Source organism: Pleurodeles waltl, chromosome 11 (assembly GCF_031143425.1).
Source record: "Pleurodeles waltl isolate 20211129_DDA chromosome 11, aPleWal1.hap1.20221129, whole genome shotgun sequence".
NCBI lineage: Eukaryota > Metazoa > Chordata > Amphibia > Caudata > Salamandridae > Pleurodeles > Pleurodeles waltl.
This window is the reverse complement of record NC_090450.1, coordinates 818,415,479-818,438,798: the sequence shown is the minus strand read 5'-3', so window position 1 is coordinate 818,438,798 and position 23,320 is coordinate 818,415,479. Positions and strand designations below refer to the sequence as shown.

Here is a 23,320-nt window from a genome sequence, read left to right as displayed (position 1 = left end):
TTCGCACCTACAAGCCATTGCTGGGAATGATCTTGTCATGCATTCCGCTGGTTCCAGACTGCAGACTGTATATGCGACCCCTACAAGAGCATTTGGACGCTCAATGGTGCCAGGTACAGGGCTCTTTCAAGGCCAAAATTCTGAGCATATCGGGAATACGAACCGCCATGGCTTGGTGGGCGCCACCGGCAAATTTGTCCAGCGGTCTCACGTTTCTTCATCAGGTGCCCCGCTATACAGTGACGACGGATGCTTCCCTCGAAGGTTGGGGTGCCCACCTCCAAGATCTTCAGATCAGCGGATCCTGGACTCCAAAGGACAGTCAACTCCACATAAATCAGCTGGAGCTCAAGGCAATAGATTTCGCTCTAAAGGCTTTTTTACCAAGGCTTCAGGGCTCGAATGTCTTAATCAGGACGGACAATACTACGAGCATGTTTTATCTAAACAAGCAGGGTGGCACAAGGTCTCTACAGCTCTTGCAGCAGGCTCAGAACATCAGGAAATGGGCCATAGCACACAACATTTCTCTAAAGGCAGAGCATGTGCCAGGACAGACCAACGTGCTGGCAGATACCCTGAGCAGGACAATTATCCCCTACCACGAGTGGGAACTGGATCAGGAGGTCCTCGACCAACTCTTCCAGTTATGGGGCAAACATCGATCTGTTTGCCACACTCGAGAACAAGAAATGCCCTTACTATGCAAGCCGGCTTCCCCAGAGAGGGTCGTGGGGGAATGCGTTTTCGATGAGATGGTCCGGGGTCTATGCCTACGCTTTTCCTCCGATCCCACTGATACCAAGAGTCATCAGCAAGATGAAGGCGGAGGGTTGTCGCCTCCTATTGATAGCACCCAGGTGGCCCAGACAGGTGTGGTTCACGGAACTCCTGATGCTCTTGGAACAGCCACATGTGCTACTCAGACGGAAGCCATCCCTGTTGACAATGCACCGGGGCCAGGTCAGACATCCGGACCCGTCATCTCTCCACTTATCGGCACGGCTCCTGAGTTCCATGAGTCCGCCACCGTAAGCATCTCTTCGGAATGTAGGGAGATTCTAGCCAGGGCTAGAGCGGATACTACCAATAGGACCAATAGGTTGAAATGGAAGCATTTTTGTGTGTGGTGTGCAGCGGAAGGGATCCATCCTATCTCCTCTTTTCCAGAACAGATACTACCGTATTTGTTGTACCTGGCAAAGTCTGGACTCTCATATTCCTCCATCCGGGTGCATGTGGCGGCATTTTTGAGATACCGCAGGTCTCAGAATATGGTCTCCTTATATTCCACCAGGATTCTGAAGCAATTCCTGAGAGGCCTGTTTCATACTTTTCCACCGGTGCAGAAGCCTCCACCGTTGTGGTCCCTAAATGTGGTCCTGGGGCAGCTCATGAAACCCCCTTTTGAGCCGATCCACAGAGCAGAACTAAAGTTAATTTCATGGAAAACTGCGTTATTGCTGGCTCTTACTTCAGCTAAGAGAGTAAGTGACATACAGGCATTCACCATCAAGAAGCCTTTTCTTCAGTTCACCGCTACTAGCATAATTCTGAGAACGAATCCTAAGTATATTCCGAAGGTGCCCTCAACTTTCCATTTGAATGAACCGGTTATCTTGAAAACCTTTTTTCCTAATCCGCAGACAGTGGCAGAAAGGGCATTACATTAGTTGGATAATAAAAGGTGTCTGAAGTTTTACCTGCAGAAGACTCAGAGCATACGCAAATCAGACCAGTTGTTTGTGGCCTTTGGAGACGCAAGGAAGGGCCTTCCAGTATCCAAACAGACCGTAGCCAGGTGGATTGGCCTGGCGATCCAAATCTGTCATATTCAGGGTGGTAAACCGCTCCACAGCAGGGTAAGAGCCCATTTGACAAGGACGGTAGCCACATCGGCTGCACTCTTCGCAGGGGTGCTCCTGCAGCATATTTGTAGAGCGGCCACATGGTCCAGCCAACATACGTTCACGAAACACTACTGTCTTGAGGAGACGAATAACATGGACACAGCGGTGGGGCAAGCAGTGTTGAGGCATTTATTTAGTTAAAGTGAGCCTCTTGGGTCATCCCATCTCCGCAAACAAGGTAGGTGAGCAATGGTTCCTTATTCTAGTCAAGGTTAAATTTTTTCTATTTTTTATGATTATTGTAGTTGTTGATTATCGTAGCAAGCTAGATACTTGTTGTAATGCGGGGATCTACGCTTATTATGCCTGATTGTTATTTTCAGAGGAACATTGCTACGTTGCCATTGAACACTAACTGGAGGTAATGTTACTCTTATTACTATTTTTATTCTTATGCTTGTTCTGCTTATAAGGGTACAGCTACTTGCCTACTTAATCAATGTTACTGCTCGCTACTCTAATTTAAGCATGTGAATCTATGAAAGATCCAATACTGGAGAAGAAAATGAGTTACTTACCTGTAACTGTGTTTCTCCAGTATTGGTATCTTTCATAGATTCACATGCGACCCGCCCTCCTCCCCTCAGAGGCTCCCCTTCTACATGAACTCTTAACTTCACACTTGTACTAGAAAATCTGAGGGAAAGAGCCTCTGTTGGGAGTGTTCTAGAGGGTGTGGACGCCTGATTGGCTGTGGCTCAACTTTGGGTCTTTTTGACAAAAGGACACAGATAGGCTGTAAAAGAACCTAGGTGGGCCATTGGGGCCTAGTGTGTAAAGTTTACTGCTATGTGTATTTAAGGTTACCGTGAGGCTCCCACCTCGACGACGGGGATGATTCAAGCATGTGAATCTATGAAGATACCAATACTGGAGAGCCACAGTTACAGGTAAGTAACTAATTTTCTTCATCATACAGCACTTTCTAAGTGCTTTACAGTAGATACCCAGTGTTACTGTAGCCAAATGTGATGTTACACTGGTAGGATTAGCCTCAAACTGTGAGTACAGAACTGACTTTTCCCATTGCAACAGAACAAACACCTTAAACTATTTTTACATTGTTTATTCTGGTGCAATGAAAGTTTTGTGGCGCAGTGGAAGCACTTCATGAGCATTATAGCTACTTTAAGGCAATTCCTAGATCATTACAATGCACAGAAAGGGGTCGTTTGTGAAATGGATTTAACTACATGGATAACAGTTTTACTCTACTCATGACAAAGCGTCACCCAAACTATTTGTTGCAGCTGACGCACTGAAATGGCACACTCTAAAAAACATGGAACTATTGCACAGAATAGTTACTTTGTAGCAATCAACAAAAAATTCATTTACCTAAAGTATGACTGCTTAGATTGTCGCTTTTTCAATTTCCGTCTTTGGGGTGGCTGATGCTGGGGCTATCCTGGAAAGGGTGGAGCAGCATGCAGCAGGCCAGCAGCAAAGGAAGGGTATGCACCAGGCGGGCTGTGCAGGTGTTCACTGGGCACCCTCAACTCAGCAATGCAGCAGCAAGAGGTGGCAAGTGCAGCTTGCTAGGGTCTGCCAGCTTGCTTGCAACCTGGGCTGGCCAGGAACCGTGGACCAGTCTGGAAACCGACGACTGAGTGCTGAAGCTGTGTGGGCAAGCACACAAAATAGTGTGCAAAAAATTCCTAATGATGCAGCCTAGCAGTACTTTACCACCAGTAGGCGAGAGAGTGAAATTACCAATGCTTTGATGATGTCACCCACACCCCATGCACAAAGCCTTGGCTTGGGTGAGTCACGTGACTTGCCACAGTAAAATTACAAGCTATCCCCACACTTGTAATCTCTAAGCATGACTTTGCCAACAGCCTCTACCTTGGCACCACAGTTTAATTTACACAAAATACAACTAATCCTAAATGCTGACCCCACTCCTGAATGCATTCCACTGTCTACCTAGTGATAGACGAGCATTGTTTAGGGCACTTTGTATCATGCACAAAGCCTCCCAAGGGAAAGGACCAACATACCTACAAGTTAAATTCAAGCAATTCAAACAGAAAAGGACACTGCACTCTAGGTTTGCACCACTTACTACAAGTACCCCATGAGGCATTGCTTTCTTTGTTCAAGCCACAAACTTTTAGTACTCACGCATGCCAAGATTCAAAGCATTCAATGCCATTCCCCTTCAAAAGAGAGGTAAAAAAATAGTTATTTACAACATAACTATATCATACAAAATTTTCTACGTCTAAGTAAGTTATGAAGGGCTAACCTGTGTCTAACATGGATATTATATAGTAATGCCAATTCATCACCCAGCGATCAGGTAGTTTGAACAGGCTGCATAATAACTCTCATATTGCTTGGCCCTCTTACACTTAGACAGAACACCTACTGGTGAGACCCATCCCCTAGTACTGTAGAGTCCACAGCTATAAATCACCAATCAGCAACTGAAAGGGCATGGAATTAACTGAAGAGATCTTCCACAAACTGCTGGCTAACAGAGGACTTTAATGTAATCCACCTCTTCAGGACACAATGACAACCCTATATGGTATGAAAGTAACAAAGTCCATCCCAGCAGATCGCCTGACCACTTCAACCTATGCCTGCTCTGGACCATAAAATGTAAACAGAAATCTCAGAATAAACCACCCAGTGTGGTAACCAGCTTAGTGGACTGTGATCATAACAAATACCAAAAATGGACTTGCAGAACTGTCCAGCTTGCTGAAAACTACAAAATGCTTTCTTGTCTCTCACAATTCTTTATCCATCACACCGCCAAGCACTGAGTCCCATAATACGATAATTGCACCTCAGTGGACATTGTGCATAACATGAAAACACTTCTCACATAGAATCAAAACACCCTTCCTTGCTAACCATGTGGGCAAGTGCATCAGCATCCCATATAGGGATAGTAAGCCCTATATAAATGTTAGACTACACTACAGTGCAAGGACAGATACTGTCATGTGTGCCTGAGGGCATTTTTTCAGTAATGGAAACTGGGCAGTACTGGTAGTGGTGCTCAGCTGCAGGCCACCAGGACTGCTGCAAGTGGATGGAACTAAGAGTCCTAGTAAGTAGGGGCCTACAGGCATACTGGTATAAATTAGCCTACATGAAGGGGCATGGATGGAACAATAGATGGAATTGCTGACCAGAGCTCTTGACGAATGTGTGACTAGAGAGGTGGTCCCACCACGCACCCTATGAGGAAAATACATACCTCGAGTGGGAGTAGCCAATGAGTCTCCCCCACAATCATGAGTTTGCATGACTCTGTACATGTGTAGTAACTTTCATCAATTAACCATGGAGTTATCAGCTGATTCCCCTGAATATTATTTAGGGATATTTTGGTCCTGATGAAGGCCACATGACCAGTGTGGGCATCCTGACATGGCTGTAATATGTAGACCTAGAGATAGAAGATAGAGGCCAGCATTACCCTCAGAATGTCCTGGTACTGAATTAGTACTATAAATGTTTAATCTTCTCAGGATGAACAGTAATAAATAACCTCATATATGGTTACAACTTAGGTAATTTTAATCTCATTTTCTCCCATTCCTACAATATTAAAGAGCACCCAGAACTCTAGTTGAGCCCACCATAATGCAGAGTGGTTCAAAGGGTGGGGGTCTGATTATGAAGCATGCCACAAAGGCTTGTGGGTGAGGATCCTTTTAAAATACCTAAAGAGTTTTCATCTGAATAAGCAGGGCTCTACAGGAAAGGATTTTTATGCGACTGAATACAGAAGGGCCTTACCTTGTTTGATCTATATGTAAGCTGACTGGGAGATGGTAAGGTCCCATCATACTTTCTCCTCATTCCCCCTTTTTGTGTTGATGTAACAAATTAGCCACTGCCAGAAAACTTCTCAATTCTACACCCCATTTTAATTTTATCTGAGGGAACAAGCCTGGCTTATACACTATGTACAATAGAGATATACTGTCTCACTTAGGGTGCCACTTAGAGACCTTCGGTACCAGTCAGAGAATACCTTGCCAAAAGCCAAATACAGTGAAGTAGGAGCAAATGAAACCCCTATAAATGGCAAACTCCTAGTTTTGGCAATAAGAATCTAGAGTTTGAGAAGGAGAAAGCTCTCTTTTAAATTCCCAAGACGTTGATGTCAAAAACAGAACTGAGCTATTTAGATGGAATACTGACATCTGCAGCTCACTGTACCATGTTGTTCACACAAGTTTGAATAGACAGAGACAAGCAGCCATAGTTCTTCAGTAGACAGTGCAGGGGGATTTGGCACGGAATCAGTATATTAAAAGTGGAAGGCAGGCTGTGCCCAATAATGAAAAAAGAGACACATTACCCTCCAAAACATGAACCAACACCTACAGATCTGCATCTTTCTATAATGCCTATAAGATTTTGTGTTCCTGTTCTCCAATGAACTTGCAAACAGGGTTAGCCGCTGCTAAGGAGAACCTAAGTTACGGGTTAACTCAAGTTCTTGTTCAATGGGAAGATAAGAGTGTATCCCTAAAGAAATATCACTCATCTTTAGAAAAAACATGGTAATCGTAGGAATAAAAGTGCTATTATAGTCTTTGTTGATTTCTTTGGCTGTGTTTTTCCCTTAGTCGATTTAAAATCAAAAAGTTCACTGGAGGTGCTCCTCTCTTTTGTTTGCTCCTACAGCGAAACAGGGTCAGCTGGACTGGATGTGCATGCATGCAAAGTGTACCTCTGTCAATAGTAGAGGGAGGAGAAGGTGTAAACTACACAGAAATGGCTGAATGATTTTCACCACACCAGGCTAAGAGTATTCCCCTCCCCACCCCAAAAGCACCATCCATACACTGAAAAGTGCCTGGTTTGGCCCTTAGCAGTAGTTGAGTGCCACAATCAGAAAGCCCCATAACACTGCTAAATTTATTGGTTTTTACCTCGCTTATGGACTGCTGGTAGAGAGCACCAAGCTTCTGCATGCTGCTCCAGTACTTCCTGGCCGCCAAACCAATGGACATGCTGGGACCCACTGCTCTGGAAGGGGGAACTGCCTCCTCTCTTGTAAGACTCTCTGTGTATGCAGCAAAACTCTGAAGTAGCAGCAGCAGCCTGTAGGAAGAACAAACAATTCTTGGTGCATGCTGGTTTATAGGAGAAGGAAGGGGAGATCACTCAGAGGGAAAAGAAGCACAGCCCCAGGGAGTCCTAATACATACAATAGAAAGGGAAAGAACTGCTCAACCACCACTAATTGCTGGCTTACACGAGGAAAGAGGGCAGAAAACTAGCAGTGAACAATGCTTCGGGGAGAAACACAGCCCTGGGTGCTACCTTGTAAACAGACAGATGTAATAGATTTTAAGTCAGGGTTTACTTGACGGGTGTATCTTAGTCTATATGATTAAACTTAGGCCCATGCAAAGTACAGCCAAAACGTTTATTCTGCCTTGTGTTTCAGTATGTCTCATTGAATTAACGTGATCTCCTATTAACTATTGTCCAATATCAGCCCATTCTGACAGACATTAGGACTTCGATTACAAGTGCCTTAGATAAACTACGTTTTTCCACGCAGTTATACAATCTAATGTACTAAACTGTAATAAGGATTCAAGAAATACAATTTTTAATCTGAAAGTCATCATCATGGGCGGTAGCTGCATCATTTACAAATTGAATATTTTAAAGGGTCAGCTTGAGACTCCCTGGCTCGGCTCAACCTAATTTCCTTGCCTGTCCTCCTCTACTCAGCGCTCACTGTTAGGCCTTCTCTGCAGTCTGCCCGGACCGTGGGTGCAGAACTCACCATTGCTGGAAGGCTTTCGTGCAGGTACTAACAAGCCAAGATGTGGTCTTTCTCTGAGTTACAAAGGCTGCACTGCGGTAAAAGTCCTGAGCGGATAGTTGTTCAGTTGGACCCTGGTCTTTCTCTGAATATTGGCCAACAGCGTCAGTCATTGAGGGCACATACACACAGATCACTGGTCTATTCACTCAGGCTGCTATATGTACACTTATATAGTATCCATGAAATCCTGTCAACATGCAAAGCTTCTGAGGAGCATATGCAGCTCTTCAAGGACGCTTTGATTGGTTTATTGCCTTCACAACCACAGAATAATGAGTGATTCTGCCAGTCCCCATCCACTGTGATTGAGGCTACAAGACTGGATTCAATGTACGTAAAAACAATCTGTCTCTATTTGACAGCCGATTCTTAGATCAAATTGAGTTATTCTCCTGTGCAATGTCTGAGACTTCAGGTCTCTGGGGGGCTAAGTCTCATGGGACAGGTGCCAAAAGAGATGCTGTGCATAAGTTATCATTCAAATGGTCGGGTGGGCAGCAAAGGTAAGCTCCAAACTATCCCAAATGTAATGAGTATTTTTAGTGATAGCACCTTTGAGTCTCCTATTTCCAAGTCTGCCCTTCTTGATTTGAGTATACAATGGATTTTTTTTATCAGAATAGCTCCTCCATCTTTTCTCCTGGTAAGTAATATTCTCTCTAGTCTGTTTTATCGACTACTGAATTGCTTTAAGAAGGGAACACTCTTTTTTTCCAATTAACTTCAAGTAAGATAATTAAGCATTTTATGCTGTTGTTTACTTGTGTGCAATATTGGGTGATGTATTTGTTTTATGTAATTCAGTCTCTACATGTAAATAAAAATCACTGAATGGCTGCAGTTTTCTTTATTGTCAAGTGACTTTAACACCATAGAACCCATTTTAGTTTTTGTGAAATGAGTGAGGTAGAACTACCTCAGAAAATTGAAGTTAGCAGTAATTTGCAGAAAAGTAAAAAAAAAACGTAAACAGAAAACGCATTTGAATGCTGGGCTGACAATAGCTGCAAGGAATAGGCAGGATCTAAATCCTGTATTCTTAAATCATTTAAAGAATCCTGCTTTCAGAACCGATACAAAGTGTGGCTCATATTTATTAGTTTGCATTTTTTGTAAAGACCTAGCATGTCATGTCAGAAGCACACATATCTGCTGAGTGCCAGACACAGGTAAGTATACTCTCATAACTGAGGGATCCAGTAATGCAGAGCATCAAACTGGAGATCGTCTACTGCATTTGGCGTTGGCATTTCTTGGCTCAGACCTTTCATGGAGGGTGGAGTGGCCTTATTGCTGTTGATATGATAGTTAATTTAGAATTGCTTATGTAGCGATTATGGGCAAATGTAGTGGGGACCAAATTTATTTTGATATAGTGGTCAGTTCCCTCTGCAGGATTTCAAAAGAGTGCATGTTGTTTTAAGTTTTGATATTTGCTCCACAAAGAGCCAATTAAACTATTCTAGTACTGAGGTGATGTGTTCTGGTTTCTTTAAGTTAAAACACAACCTAGCCACTTTCTTCAGACTTATGTGTTTTTTTTTCCTGTAGCACCACAACACACCTATTGTACAGTAGTGCAACCAGGAGAGAAGCAGAACCCTTTAGCTCTTTAGGAGCAAAAAGACTTTTCTCAACATTACAAGTTGGAAGCTGTTCTTCCCAAAAAATTTAAAAATTGCGAAAACAGGTGTTGCTCAGAGACGTTTCCAGTATTTCCATTTTCTGAGTGGGTTAGGGGTTGGTGCTATGTTTTTGAGGTGGTGTACTTATTCAGCCTCCTGTGCACCAGATCTTGGTTTTGGATCCAATGGGCAAAACGGACAGATTTCAAGCTCATGGTGAATAGTAAAAGAAAGGCCAGCTTTTTATTGGAGAGTGTTAGGCAGTAGCATGTGCCCATAAAGCATCTTCTCCCACCGGATGTCACATGGTTTATAAATCCCAGAATACATTGTGCTTTTGTAAGGTGCACGGCTTTTCCCAGTGTACACAATAATTGTATCTCAAGACTGGAGACGAGTATTATGCATTCTTATCTTGCTTTATTTAAGATAGGAGCAGTCAAGAACTACAAATCCCAATGGGCATAGCAACAGGCTAGCCAATGGGAAGAGAAAACGTAGTAACAATAAGCAACAACAGGATAACAGTAGTCACCATAGAGTACACTCTTGACTGCAAGCAGCCCTCTTTTCTTGCTGCTCGCAGTCAAGATAAGTACTCTTTTATAGTTCTTATACAAATTTTTCTTATAATACCGTGTATAAGCATATTTAGACTGTTTTATTGTAGCTGGAACGTTCCGTTCCAGTTTCTGTTCTTTCCTGCGCAACGCGCATTCTGTCCCTCGAACTTTCGGCTCCCTCGCGCTCCCCCCGTTTCTTTTCCTCACAAGTGGCTGCCTCCGCGTGCGTTAACGGTTTCAACCGTCGCACCCATTACCGATTTTGGCCTGTTCCACAACAGCGCGTCGACGTGTCCTCTCCTGATTCGGCTGCTCCATTCCTAAGTGGATTCTCCTTCTGACTGGGACCACCCCTAACACGCCCATTACTCTTCAAGGGGCGCGGCTCCCATTTGCTCTCCTCACTTCGTCCGGACAGTCCTCCTTCAGAAACACGCCCCATAGGAGTGTCTATGCTAGTTATTCCCTCCCATTTTTACTCTTCTTCATATTAACCCCTTTTATCCTGGTTTTCAACCTAACTGTTACAATTTGGTGGCAATTTGGTGGTTTTATAAAGGAGATTGACAGTTCTCCTTCAACCCCTGTCAATAATGACGATGGGGAAGTTTTTAATCAGGATTTGACTGATTTTATTCAGTCCTCTGTACAACAGGCTTTCCAAGCTTCTATGAAAAAGATGTCTAAAAACATCAAAAATTCCGTCAGAAATATTATATCCAATACTATACTGGTCCATTCTGCGGGGGAAAGCAGAAAACATAAACTGTCTCCTATATTAAAAAATAAATCTTCTAGTGGCGCACAAATGACAGGTGAGTCTTCCTTACCACAGACTGAGGATTTAATTCCTCCAAGGCCTCCACGAAAGGAGGGGAACATTTCAACTAATATAAAGAGCACAATCCTGCATTCTAAATGTAAAATTAAAACAAAGAACATTGATAATGCACCCAGAAATATCATAATATCGAAAATATTGGACACTGATGACGATTTGGACGAAAAAGTCCAATCAGATGCTTCTGACACCACTTCCTCCCCTCCTCCTCCAAAGAAAATAAAGTTATCCAATCCTGATCCTCACTCTATTCTGGATACCGACGGGATTCCCATGTTTGACCCTACTCTCATACACCACCCCAATTCAACAGAATGGTTTCCGGCTTCCCACGTTGGCGATTACATCTCTTCACGTCTTCGTCTCCCTCTAGACAAACAAACTCGGGCAAAGTTAAAATCTGATTGCCCCAGACCTTTGTTACCATCTCACATCACCTCAACACCTTCTACTGACCAACCTCTAATAACCTTCTTTACCAAATTTGGCAAAGATCCCCACAAAGGGGTAGACAAAGCCTGGACAACCTGCCAGGATAAATTATTGGATGTGGTGGGGCCTCTCGCTCATATATTCAACTTGGCTGAATCAGTCAGACTGGACAATGCTGATATTGAACCTACAGACCTCTCCCTTTAGGTTCAAAGGGCCTTTTGCCTCCTGGGCAATGCCAATTCAGCCATCATTCATGAAAGAAAGAAGGGCTTTCTTTTGAAATTAGATCCTAAGCTCGCAAATCTGGCTACCCTTGATCCTGGAATTCCGGCAGAAGGCCAACTTTTCGGCGATTCGTTTATTAAGGATCTTAGCCGTTATGTTTCCACTTTCTCGTCCATCGACAAGGCCCACAGAACCTGAAAAAAGTACTTAACCAACGTGTTTTAGCATGGGCCGGTAGAGGCAGGAGCCGCTTTACCGGCCGTTCCTACCATACTCAGGCAACAAGAGCCTCCTTCAACTCTTCCTACAACATCCAAGATTACAAGCCCCAGTTCTACCCACAGAGGTCCAGAGGTTTCCACGGACAACGTTACGCCAGGACAAATAATTCCCAAGGTAAGCCAGTTTTTTGGCCTTCCCATAGGAGGGCGCCTTCGCTTGTTCCTTCCAAAATGGCGTTCAATTACAACAGATCCCTGGGTGCTAAATACCGTTCAGGGTTATTCCATAGAATTCTACTCTCATCCTTTCCAAAATGTTCTCCCTCATCGTCCAAGATTCTCTGTCAAAATGACCAACCTTATTTCCACAGAAATCCAAGTACTTTTACGCAAAAAAGCTATCCAACTTTCTCCACCCGATCCCACGGGGTTTATGAGCTCTCTCTTCCTTGTTCAAAAGAAAAACAAGAAGTTAAGACCTGTAATCAACCTCAAAGCCTTCAACCAGTTTGTGGTGTGTCGCCACTTCAAGATGGAGACTATAATCCATCTCAGAGACATTTTACTCCAACATGACTGGCTTGTAAGACTGGACTTACAAGATGCCTATCTGGCAATTCCTATTCACCCCTTACACAGGAAATGTCTTCAATTCCAGTGGCAATCCAAAAACTATCAATTTTCTTCCCTTCCTTTCGGTCTATCTTCAGCCCATTGGTGTTTTACGAAAATCATGAACCCAATTGTCACGTATCTCAGGTCTCTAGGCGTCAGATTGATAATTTATCTGGACGATATCCTGCTTATGAATCAAAATGAACAAACTCTTTATTCTCATCTCCATCTCACTTGTGCTCGCCTTTCGGAGCTAGGTTTCCTAATAAACTCAGAAAAGCCACTAATGATTCCTTCACAGTAAATAGAGTTCTTAGGCTTCCTAATAGACTCCTCCTCGGCTACCCTCCATCTCCCTCCATCAAAAGTAACTTCCATCAGAAAAGAACTTTGTCACGTTCTCCTCAAAGACCAAATTTCTCTCAGATTACTAACAAGAATAGTAGAAGGTCTCCTCTCTTCCTCTATCCAAGCCATTTTTCCTGGGCCTCTTCACTATCGAGCTCTCCAACATTTAAAAATCCTACATCTCGGCAAGGGTCTAGCGTTCTCCGATCTGATAAACCTAGACTCAGACTCCTGCTTAGAGATCCAATGGTGGATACACCATTTAGACGCCTGGAACGGCAGAACCATCTTTTCTTCAGCGCCCGATCTTGTATTAGAATCAGATGAAAGCCTAACAGATTGGGGTGCCCGGTGTGGTCCAATATCGACTGGAGGTACATGGTCTCCAGAGGAGTCCAAATTGCACATAAACTGTTTAGAGATGCTTGCAGGCTCCTTTGCGATCAAAAGCCTTGCAAAACACAAAGTGCAATGTTCCACCCTTCTTTGTATGGACAACGTATCCGCAGTTTGTTACATAAATCATCTTGGAGGAACCAAATCTAGCCCAATTAGCGAAAAGCCTTTGGGAATTCTGACTATCCCACAACTTTTCTCTCCAAGCGGAGTACCTACCAGGATCCCAGAACTCCATAGTGGATTGGCACTCACGGCATCTCAAAGATTCCAGCGACTGGCAACTCCATCCCTCCATTTTCCATATCCTCTCCAACAAACGGGGTCCGTTCCACACAGACCTTTTTGCTTCTCACCTCAACTCACATTTGCCACGTTTCTTCAGCTGGCGTCCAGATCTTTTGGCTGTGGCAACAGATGTGCTCCTGCAAAATTGGTACCCCTCAACTAATTATGCCTTCCCCCCTTTCATCCTAATCAACAGGGTGTTAGCCCAAGTCGGGCGCCAGAAGGCAACCTTGATTCTAGGGACCCCGTTCTGGCAGTCTCAGGTTTGGTTTCCTCCTCTCCTCGAACTCTCAACAGATTTTCCAGTTCTTCTCCCTTCTTTCCCATCCCTCCTTCTGGACACAGCAGGCCTCCCTCACAATCTAATTCTATCCAATTCTCTAACGCTTTCGGCCTGGAAGGTCTCGGGCCTCCCCAACAAACCTCTCTGATTTCGACAGAAGTTTCAGAATTCATTAATAAAGCCTGGGCTCCTGGAACAAGAAAAGCATATAAATCAGCTTTGTATCTATGGACAAGCTGGTGTGTGGGAAAATGTATCGATCCCTTTTCAACAAATATAAATCTAATCATTAACTTTTTGGCTGCAGAAGCCAGTTCAGGTAAGTCATATAGGACGGTTAATCTCTATAGATCAGCTATTTCCATGCACCATCATTATATCAACGGCAAGCCCGTCGGTGAACTTCCATTAGTCTGCCGCCTCCTAAAGGGAGTTCAACTTTTCAAACTTCCTGTGTCCAAATACACACGTTTGTGGGATGTATCTATAGTGTTGAACTTCTTTATTTCCTTGCCCAATAACGCAGACTTTCCCTAGAAACGCTTTCAGAGAAGTTAACTATGCTTCTTTGTCTTATTTCTATCAAATATGTGTCTGACGTCAAATCTCTAGAAGTTTATTCTCGCCAATTCACTTCTACAGGAGTGTTATTTCATATTCGTAAAAGTACAAAAACTAACCTACATACAATTTTTGTTATCCTTTCTTTCCTTCTCAACCTAAACTTTGTGTAGGCCTATGTTTAAAAGAATACGAAAATCGTACACTTAACCTCAGAATGTCCTCTAATCACCAGCTACTCATTTCTTTCCGCAAACCCCATAAACCAGTGTCCTCAGCTACGCTTGCTCGTTGGGTTAAATGGGTTATGTCCCTAGCTGGGATTGACACTTCTATCTTTGGAGCCCATTTCTCTAGGGGTGCCATGGCATCTAAAGCCTTTTCAATAGTCTCTTCCCTTGAGGACATTCTGAGGTCGGCTGACTGGTCTAATGACAATGTTTTCAGAACATTTTATTGTAAACCTATTCAAACTGCAGCTTCATTCGTTGTTGATATGCTTTAAACTAGCATAATAGGAGCCTCCGGTCTTGACATAAAATGTAGATTTTCCTAATAATTTATGAAGGAAAGTTTTAATTTTATTAAACACACGGAGGCGAGTATTATCCCTCCACACTTAACATTAACATGTTTGTCTTTTCCCTCCCTATTAGCGACTCCAGCATTAACGCCTCCTTCATCATGATGTCTTCAGTCGATTGTCCAACTTCCATCTTCAGAATTCCAAGCTTTCCTACCCGCAAAATGACCAAGTTTCTCCACATCTTCAATGGTTTATCTCCTGTTGCCAAGAACTTTTGTCATCCATTCTGGCAATCGCTATTATTGGTTCTTTGTTACCTCTATTTTATGATACTAGTTGACTTTCTCGCACAAGAAAAGAGGACTGCTTGCAGTCAAGAGTGTACTCTATGGTGACCACGGTTATCCTGGTGCTTATTGTTACTACGTTTTCTCTCCCCATTGGCTAGCCTGTTGCTACGCCCATTGGGATTTGTAGTCCTTGACTGCTGCTATCTTAAATAAAGCAAGATAAGAATGCATAATACTCGCCTCCGTGTCTTTAATAAAATTAAGACTTTCCTTCATAAATTATTAGGAAAATGTACATTTTGCTGAATAAAGCTATGGCTAAATTAACAGCATTTGGTGGTCATCTCTCATTTATGAAGAAATTAAAGACGTAAAGACATGCCTTTTGCAGCACAGCTGTATATTGGTATTATGTGATAAAAGGGAGACGTTACCATTAAGAAATCGTTTATGGCATTTAAGAGCTCTATATCGATATAACATAATAGTTCTCGGTTATCCAGTGATATATGTGCCAGAGACAGGCTAATCATATAGCATTTTTAATAATGGAGATGTGTCTTCATATTTGTTAGCACACAACAGATGTGTGATTGCTTAAGGCTGAGGTCCTCCCCAAATAATACAGCATACCAATGCCTGTATGAGTTTAATGTGTTGCATTTGACCTAATACAAATGGCCAGATCAGCTGCAGAATAATCCATGAGAGCCTGGCTAGTTTCTGTAACCTTCCAGGAATAATCATTGGTCAGTTGTGGTGTATACAGCTGAAAATAGAGTAGTGTTTAAACCTAATCCTCTCCAGTGTCTGGGGATGTCACAAATTGTCATTTCTATGTTGTTGATGAGTCTTCAACCAATGCTACTGTATGTTGAGTAGGTTTTTGGCTTCCAGTTTGTATAGTGGGGGGTCCTCATCTTTCAAGATCTTACTGAGAAAAGTAAGCTTAGCTATTAGAGAAGTCATTTATTTTTTATTTTTTATCTGCAGCCAATTAATTCAACAATATTATTATGGTATGCTTAGTTCCTTAGCTCTTATGGTATGCATTCAGTATTTCCATACTAAGAGAAATTATGGTTCTGACATAGCTCAGCTGTCAGGCTTCCTGCTGCTTGGAACACTTAGGAAGGTGCAGATTTTTAGGAGATCAAGGACGAATAGATCTTACAGAGTGGGGTGCAAGAGTGATATAAGGCGTTTCTTCTGGGTTACTCCAAACAGTGGTTCTGGCTGTCTATACTTTGTAGACGAAAAAAAGTAATGGAGATTCTTAAAGGGTTAGGTGGTGGTGTCTGAAACATTCTTAATTTGTTCTGATTCAGCAGCCTTGCTGAGAGGTTTGGAGATCTAGTTGGCTTGACTTCAGCCTGCTCATTCTTTGTGCTAGTTGGCTTTGTTTGGCCCATGTATGCATGACCGTGTAACCCCTAATAAGGAACATGCAGTGGACTATGTTGGCAACATCAAATATTTTCTTCCATCTGGTTGTTTTCATGCACCTTCACATGTACCAGGTCAACGTCAAGCCCCCTAGCTGCTACCTTTTTAACAGATTTTGGTTATTTTTCAAAGGTCAAGGCCACTGTGCCAAGGGTGCACACAGTTTGTCTATTCCCGACTATAACAGGCAATATCAGTTCCTTTTGCATATTTGATTTCTTACTATTAGACATTTGAGCCCCAAATAAAGTTAGAAAATAACAGAGCAGACATTCATTAATCATCAAAATCCAGGGTGACAGTTTGCATTTGTGTGGCACAAATAATTTCTGCCGCTAGTGAAAAGATGTATGCTACAAAGTGGAGAAGGTAGAAGCCATGTTGTGTTTTTTACTTGTGATGTTCACTTCTTACAGTGTATTTTGGGGAAATTCTGTGCACAGATTAGACCTTTAGCATGAGCAAAATCAAGCAACAACCGTTTTTTTCGGTTTTACTCAGTCATCAAATCATCGCAGCATTTAGGTACCAATCTCCTTTAAAGAAAAAAGCCTGTGCACTCTTTCTTACCGGTCTATAACCAGCTCTAGTAGAACTACGTGGGAGTGCTGGGTGAACTCGGCGTCTCCCTCCACGTGGTCATAACGCTCCAGCAGTGTTACCAAGTCTAGGTCACAGGAGACTTTATCAGGGAATTTCCAAGAAGGGTAGCGCAGTGCACCTACTCTTGAGAAGATGTCGATGATGGCACCCTGCAGGTCCATAATGTCCTTTCTCAGGCTATCCATGACTGTGCTGCTCCCCAGTAGATGTGCCATGATCATGTGTCTTCTTCCAACAACCGTGCAGTAAGGCAAAGAATGAAACACAGAAAGAAACTACTCTGTTGCATGGGTCCACAACAAAAGGAACTTCAGCTAAAACTGTGAATGAGAACAATAGAAATAATTAACAACATCTGGGCAAAATAACACGGTTACTAAGTAATCTGATCTACTTAAATCTTAGCATTCACTGCAGGATATTTTGATTATTAAACGGTGTGTAAAAACAAAATACAGAACTTTGTTCATCTGTATTTAATCTAGCCAGACTTGGCTTACGAAAATTAATTTCAAATTTGAGAAGTGCTCACTGTATAATAAAAACCTGCATATAAATGCTACAAGTAGTGCAAAGGCGAAGAGGGCACACGAGAGGGGAATAGTAAGAAGGAGACATAGGGAATGTGTAGATGATTTCATACTGACATTAAGCACCGCCTTTTTGACCCGACTCCAAGTGTCTATTACTGAGTAATATTGTTAATGGGAGTAATGGGAAGTGATGGAGAGGTATTTATGGCTTGCAAAAGGTGAAATGTGTTAAATCAGCTTGTGCTCGCCTACCTGTATATATTATGGTGGTGTTTGTTTCCAGAGCTTTACCATGCTCGGATAGATGCTATTTTTGATTGCTGTTAGCATCAGTCAGTGAACTAACAGGAAATATATACATATTGTATTGTATTGTATTGTAATTGTATTGTAATAGTATTTATATAGCGCTTACTACCCCTGACAAGGCGTCAAAGTGCTTTTCGTTGAGTAGCACGCTACTCCCGAACCCAACAAGAGTTAGTGATGGATTAGTATCGAGAAATATGAGCATAGTTTTAGTATTATTATGAGTTAATTTGAGCCGCGGATATGAGAGTTTGCTAGTTAGATTGACTGGAGTAATGGAGGGGTGAAGGAGGAAAGAAATCCAGAAGTGTTAATTGGGATTATATCCCTCATTTACTCATCCCAAAGGCTTGGGATGAGTACAGGGGGATGGAGGAGGGAAGAGGCTGTGGAAGGGTTAGGGAGATCATAGTAGCAGGGTGAGATAAATGAGGGCAAATTTAGTAGGGTTGTTTGGGAGGTCATGGTAGTAGAGTGAGGTTTGGTGAGTTAGATGTGGAAGCGGAGGGAAGAGCTTAGGCAGAGTTATTTAGGAGATGAAAGTAGTAGAATGGATTTGGGATGAGCCAGAGTGGGAATGGAGGATAGATTGATAGATACATGACATATGATGATGGGTAGATAAGTGTGATAAGATGAGAGCAGGGATTCATAGATATCTAGTATATAACAACCCACCCAGGAGCCATGCAATGACCCACGAACATGCCAAGCACAGAAACAACATACACACATACATATATATAAATAAATATATATATACACACACACACACATGAATACACACAAATGCACACACATATATGTACATACAATACATAATTAGAACCATGGGTAAATATACTTAGTCAAACAGGTTTAAAGAGTGGCCGTGTATTTTATTGTTATGATATAGTAGCGATACATATTTTCTAAAGAACTATATATAACTAGAAATATACATATAATCAGAAAAAATATTTATCAACATAGGCATATGCAGTCCATAGTTGTTTGAATATGGTGGTTATGAAGGAAAGAGCCAACTCTTGAGTAGTTTTCTGAAGACAAGAAAGTTATCTGTGGCTCTTATAGTTGGGGGTAATGAATTCCATACCTTGGCTGCTTGAACGGAGAAGGATGTACCACCTCTAGACTTTTTCTTGTATGGTGGTGTTCTAAGGCGAGGTGCCAATCTTGAGCGGAGGTTTCTTCGTTGGATGTATTTGGTTATTTTGTTTCTGATAAAAAAGTGGTCCTGTTCCATGTATAGCTTTGTGGGCGATACAAAGCAGCTTGAAAGTGCATCTTCTGGCAACGGGTAACCAGTGTAGTGCTCTCAAGGCAGGGGAGATGTGGGCTTGCGGCTTTACATGTAACAGTAGCCTGGCTGCGGAGTTCTGAATACGTTGTAGTTTTTTCATAATAGATAGAGATGATCCATGGTAGAGGCCATTGGCATAATCCAGTTTGGACAGTGCAAGAGAGATAGTAGCTTGCACCTTGTGTGGAAATCCGAGGTGGGGGAAGATGCGTCATAGAGTCTTCAAGGTGATGAAGCTTGTTTGTGCTAATTTGTCCACTTGGGCATTCATAGTTAACTTGGAATCCATGGTGATTTCAAGGTTTTTAACTTCCTTGGATAATTGAGGAGGTGGTCAGAGATCGTCAGGTTAGACGCAAATAGGGTCATAACTTTTCCAGTCACCACATATGAGTATTTCTGTTTTGCAGGTATTTACTCTGAGGTGGCTCCAGGTCATCCACTGATCAACGGCTCTAAGGCAACTGAAGATTTCTGAGTTTTCAATGTTTTTGGGGCATTCTAGTTTAAGTAGTGTTTGTGTGTTACCTGCATAGTTGTAGCATGTGAGATTAAAATAATTGATCAGTTCTGGTAATGATATCATGTAGATGTTGAAAAGCAAAGGTGAGATGATTGATCCTAGGGGGACCCCTACTTTTGTGAGGTAGGGTTTGGACGTGAAGGGGGGGGGGGGTGAGTAGATGATGTTAGATCTTTTTTGAAGATAGGAAGTAATCCAGTCGAGAGCAGTCCCTTGTATGCCGGCTTCATGGAGTCTTTGAATTAGGGTGTGATGGTCAACTGTATCAAAGGCAGCTGAGAGGTCCAAGAGAAGTAGTGCAGCAACTCCATTGCGGTCGACTGTTTTTTTAAGATCATCCCAGATTGCAAGGAGTGCTGATCCAGTGCCTCTTCCTGAGCGGAATCCAGTTTGGAAGTCGGAAAGTATAGAATTGTCTTCAATGAATTGTGACATCTGGGTGAATGCTGCTCTTTCTATCAGTTTGTCCAGGAAAGGTCCATTTGTGATTGGTCTGTAGTTGTTGGGGTCTTGCGGGTCTAGGTTTGTTTTCTTTAATAACAGTCGTATGTATGCCTTTTTCAGGTCTACAGGAATAAATATATATATACACACACACACATGAATACACACAAATGCACACACATATATGTACATACAATACATAATTAGAACCATGGGTAAATATACTTAGTCAAACAGGGTTGGTTTAGTCTTAGAGGGTATTTTAGGAAAGGGGTTGGTGCTGATGGTTTATTAGATGACAGGAACTCCCCTTTGCATATGACGTGCTACAGACTTGCAGTGTAAGGAATTCTTACTGTCTGGGCCACTGCTCGGAACTCATGGGGCTATCTGTGGAGTTAATTTCATCTGGTTTGGATATTGCTTTTGGATCACTGCTTTTTACCCCCTCAGCAGTTAGGGGTTGGAGTCACTCAATGGTGCTACAGCAGAAGAGTAGGGGAGCAAGGCACAGACTGAACCTCCCATATCTAGCTTCTTCAGTTATCACCCCACCTTGCATGGCTTGAGCACTAATACAAGCAAGAAAAATATTCCCAATACTCATTGTGCCATGGTTCAGTAAAAGACAGCCAAAATTGTGGTGAAAGGGACCTAGTAAAAAAAGAACTTTGCAGGAAAGTGCAGCATTGAATACTCCGCAGGCAGGTATAAAAACTGATGGGACTACAATTTCCTGAGCAAAATTAAAGCTTAGCTATTAGAAGACATTTAATAGTCTTGACTTATTTTCCTATTCTTTTTTTGTAGACAGCATTAGTGATTGTTGGCCATATATTATATTACAGTCTCCAAATTTCAACTTTGTCAGCACCCACATCTTGTCTGCCTAAAGTGACAGTATGTTGCATTTACAGTGAGTTGACCATCGGTTATTTTAGAGTACGACATCATTAAGTTTGGAAAGTTCTCCCTTTAGGTATCTATCCACCCTTGGTTCTACTTGCAAAGTCAAATCGCTGTGTCTTAGTAAAGAACCTCTCCCTAAATGACCATGCCAGCAAGCTAACCAAGTGGGCATCCTTTCAACCCCACTTGCTCAGTAAACTAATAAAAATGAACATTCCCCATACAAACTTCAGATCTGTAGGGCAGGTCCTAGATCTCAAACATCTGGGTAGCAAAATATGCAGGCCTTCCAAACAATACCAAAATTCCATTCAAGCCAAACTTCATGGAGACACTCAACTAGTTGCCGGAGAAAAAGTAATTTGATCACATCTTAAAGCGCTTCACTGGCTACCTCTCAAAGAAGAAGTTGACTTCAAGATTGCATGCACTGTACTTATATTCTTTTTTCCATTTGCTTAGCTCTTTGCCCTGTGCTAATGTCGCCCAGTTTCTTCTACCTGTTTTGTTTTGTTCAGTACATATAGAGTTGCTCTTGCCTGTGGTTAAACTAAGAGTCCCAAATAAAAAATTATAAATAAATTATGGAAAGAATTCCAGAAGCGGCAGCTGACAAGATTTACCCATATCTACAATGTATCTTACACTTATTCCATATTGAAGAAATATATTATTTTGCCTGCAGATCCGGGATGGTTATTCAACACAAATATTCAGGGGTGATGACGCACATACAGCAAAATTGCCTTCGCAGAAGTGCACAACCTCAAATGCCTTCCTCTTCTTGCTGTTCACGTTCACTCTCTCAGCTTTGCATCCTTCAATACACACGCAAGCACATGCACAACATTACTCTATTCTTGAGCATTTGCTCCTATCTCACCAGGAGAGATCACATTCTCACCCATTACTGCACCGTGAATGTTTCCTTCTTTAGACCTGAACTGCAGATAGTTCTCTTCTCTGTAAACTGACAGACAAAGGGTTTGTGCTTGTGTTCAGAAAAAACGCAAGTAGGAAAAAAAAGTTTTGCTACCATGAAATTTTAGGTGCTAGATCTTTGAAGCGTCATTTTGTAAAATATGTTGATGCATGCTAATATTTCCAAAAATTATTGCTAATTGGAAAATCAGTGTAACCATTTTCAACAAGATTATGGGAAGAATGAAAATAAACAAGCACTGGCAAAGCCAACCAATTCAACATTTTTTGTGAGTCTTTTGGTTTCGTCTATGCGTGTCTTGTTTTGACATGGCTTTTGTAACACTTTATTGTTGTGGGAGTGGCAGGCCCTCGCCAAAGTAACAAATACTGGCAAAAAGAAAAAAGGGTTTTTCATCCCAAAAAGCACACATTGCTACCAGTGGCGTAATAAAGGCCCTGCTGCACCCTTCCAGGGTGCATCCTCAGCACCTGCCCTGAGTGAGTCTTGGAGGGGAGGACGGGCCTCTGTGTTCCTTGCAGGGGGTCCCCCTCCAGTTTTGTTACACCACTGAATGCCACAGTAGTCCCTGGCACTGAACAAAACAACTTTGTGTGCCAATATGCTCCTTGTGGAAGAGCAGAATGCTATCACTCACAGTAAAGTGAGCTGATAGATAAGTAGAAGTTTAATAAAAACCAAATATCTTTGTTAATGCCAGACCTAATTAGGGAACCAATTCTTAAATAAAGTCAAACAAAAGTACACCCATGGTATATGTCTTTGAATTAGTGGCGTTCATGAATTCACAAGAACTTACAGAAGTGGACCAGGAAATCGTACTCCTAGAAAATATATGTGAACTGTATTTTAGAACGAGCAAACAAGCAAGTGTATATTTACTCATGTGAAAATCTACTGAGAGTTTACAAGTTCACTTTCCCTCCAACCACTTTTTTTCCCAACCCTGTAAGAACCTCTACTTCTGCCACTGCCAGGAGTACATTTTCAACTTTTTTTATTATGGGAAAAGATTAGAGAAGAGCTAGTGAAAATCCATACAACATGCAAGTTAGTAGGTTTGCAGACTCAAAGACATTCCAACCCAGAACTATTGCTTACTGCTTCCGCCAGCCCCAGTATGTAGATCTGCAGAAAGGTGGCAAGGTAAGGAAATTGTTATAGTTGGGATTGAAATTGCAAGTATTCAAGTACCTACTATAGTAGTAGCTCTGGCATAATCAGTAAGGCTATTATCAGAGCTCTTACATGAGATTGCTGCCATAATTTGTCGCCGCACTACATGACACCAATGGGACAAGCAGATTTTGTTTTTAAAGGACAAGTAGATTTAAGAAGCAACCAGTCCCATTGACAAGTAGA

General features: G+C 42.2%; 1 protein-coding gene across 5 annotated transcripts in view; it reads right to left on the bottom strand.

The window, feature by feature from the left end:
* CCDC157 (coiled-coil domain containing 157) overlaps positions 1 to 23,320 on the bottom strand; it is a 140,413-nt gene that overhangs the window by 115,648 nt on the left and 1,445 nt on the right. For 3 of the 5 annotated variants that reach the window (XM_069214624.1, XM_069214623.1, XM_069214625.1), the window contains exons 2-3: positions 16,962 to 17,314; positions 6,818 to 6,989 (exon numbers count right to left, since the gene is read on the bottom strand). In XM_069214624.1, the coding sequence (XP_069070725.1) occupies positions 6,818 to 6,989; positions 16,962 to 17,215 (426 nt within the window). In that variant the 5' untranslated portion in view covers positions 17,216 to 17,314. Of the gene's footprint in view, positions 1 to 6,817; positions 6,990 to 16,957; positions 17,315 to 23,320 lie in introns of those variants that run through there. The other 2 variants (XM_069214626.1, XM_069214628.1) reach the window with 2 other exon arrangements.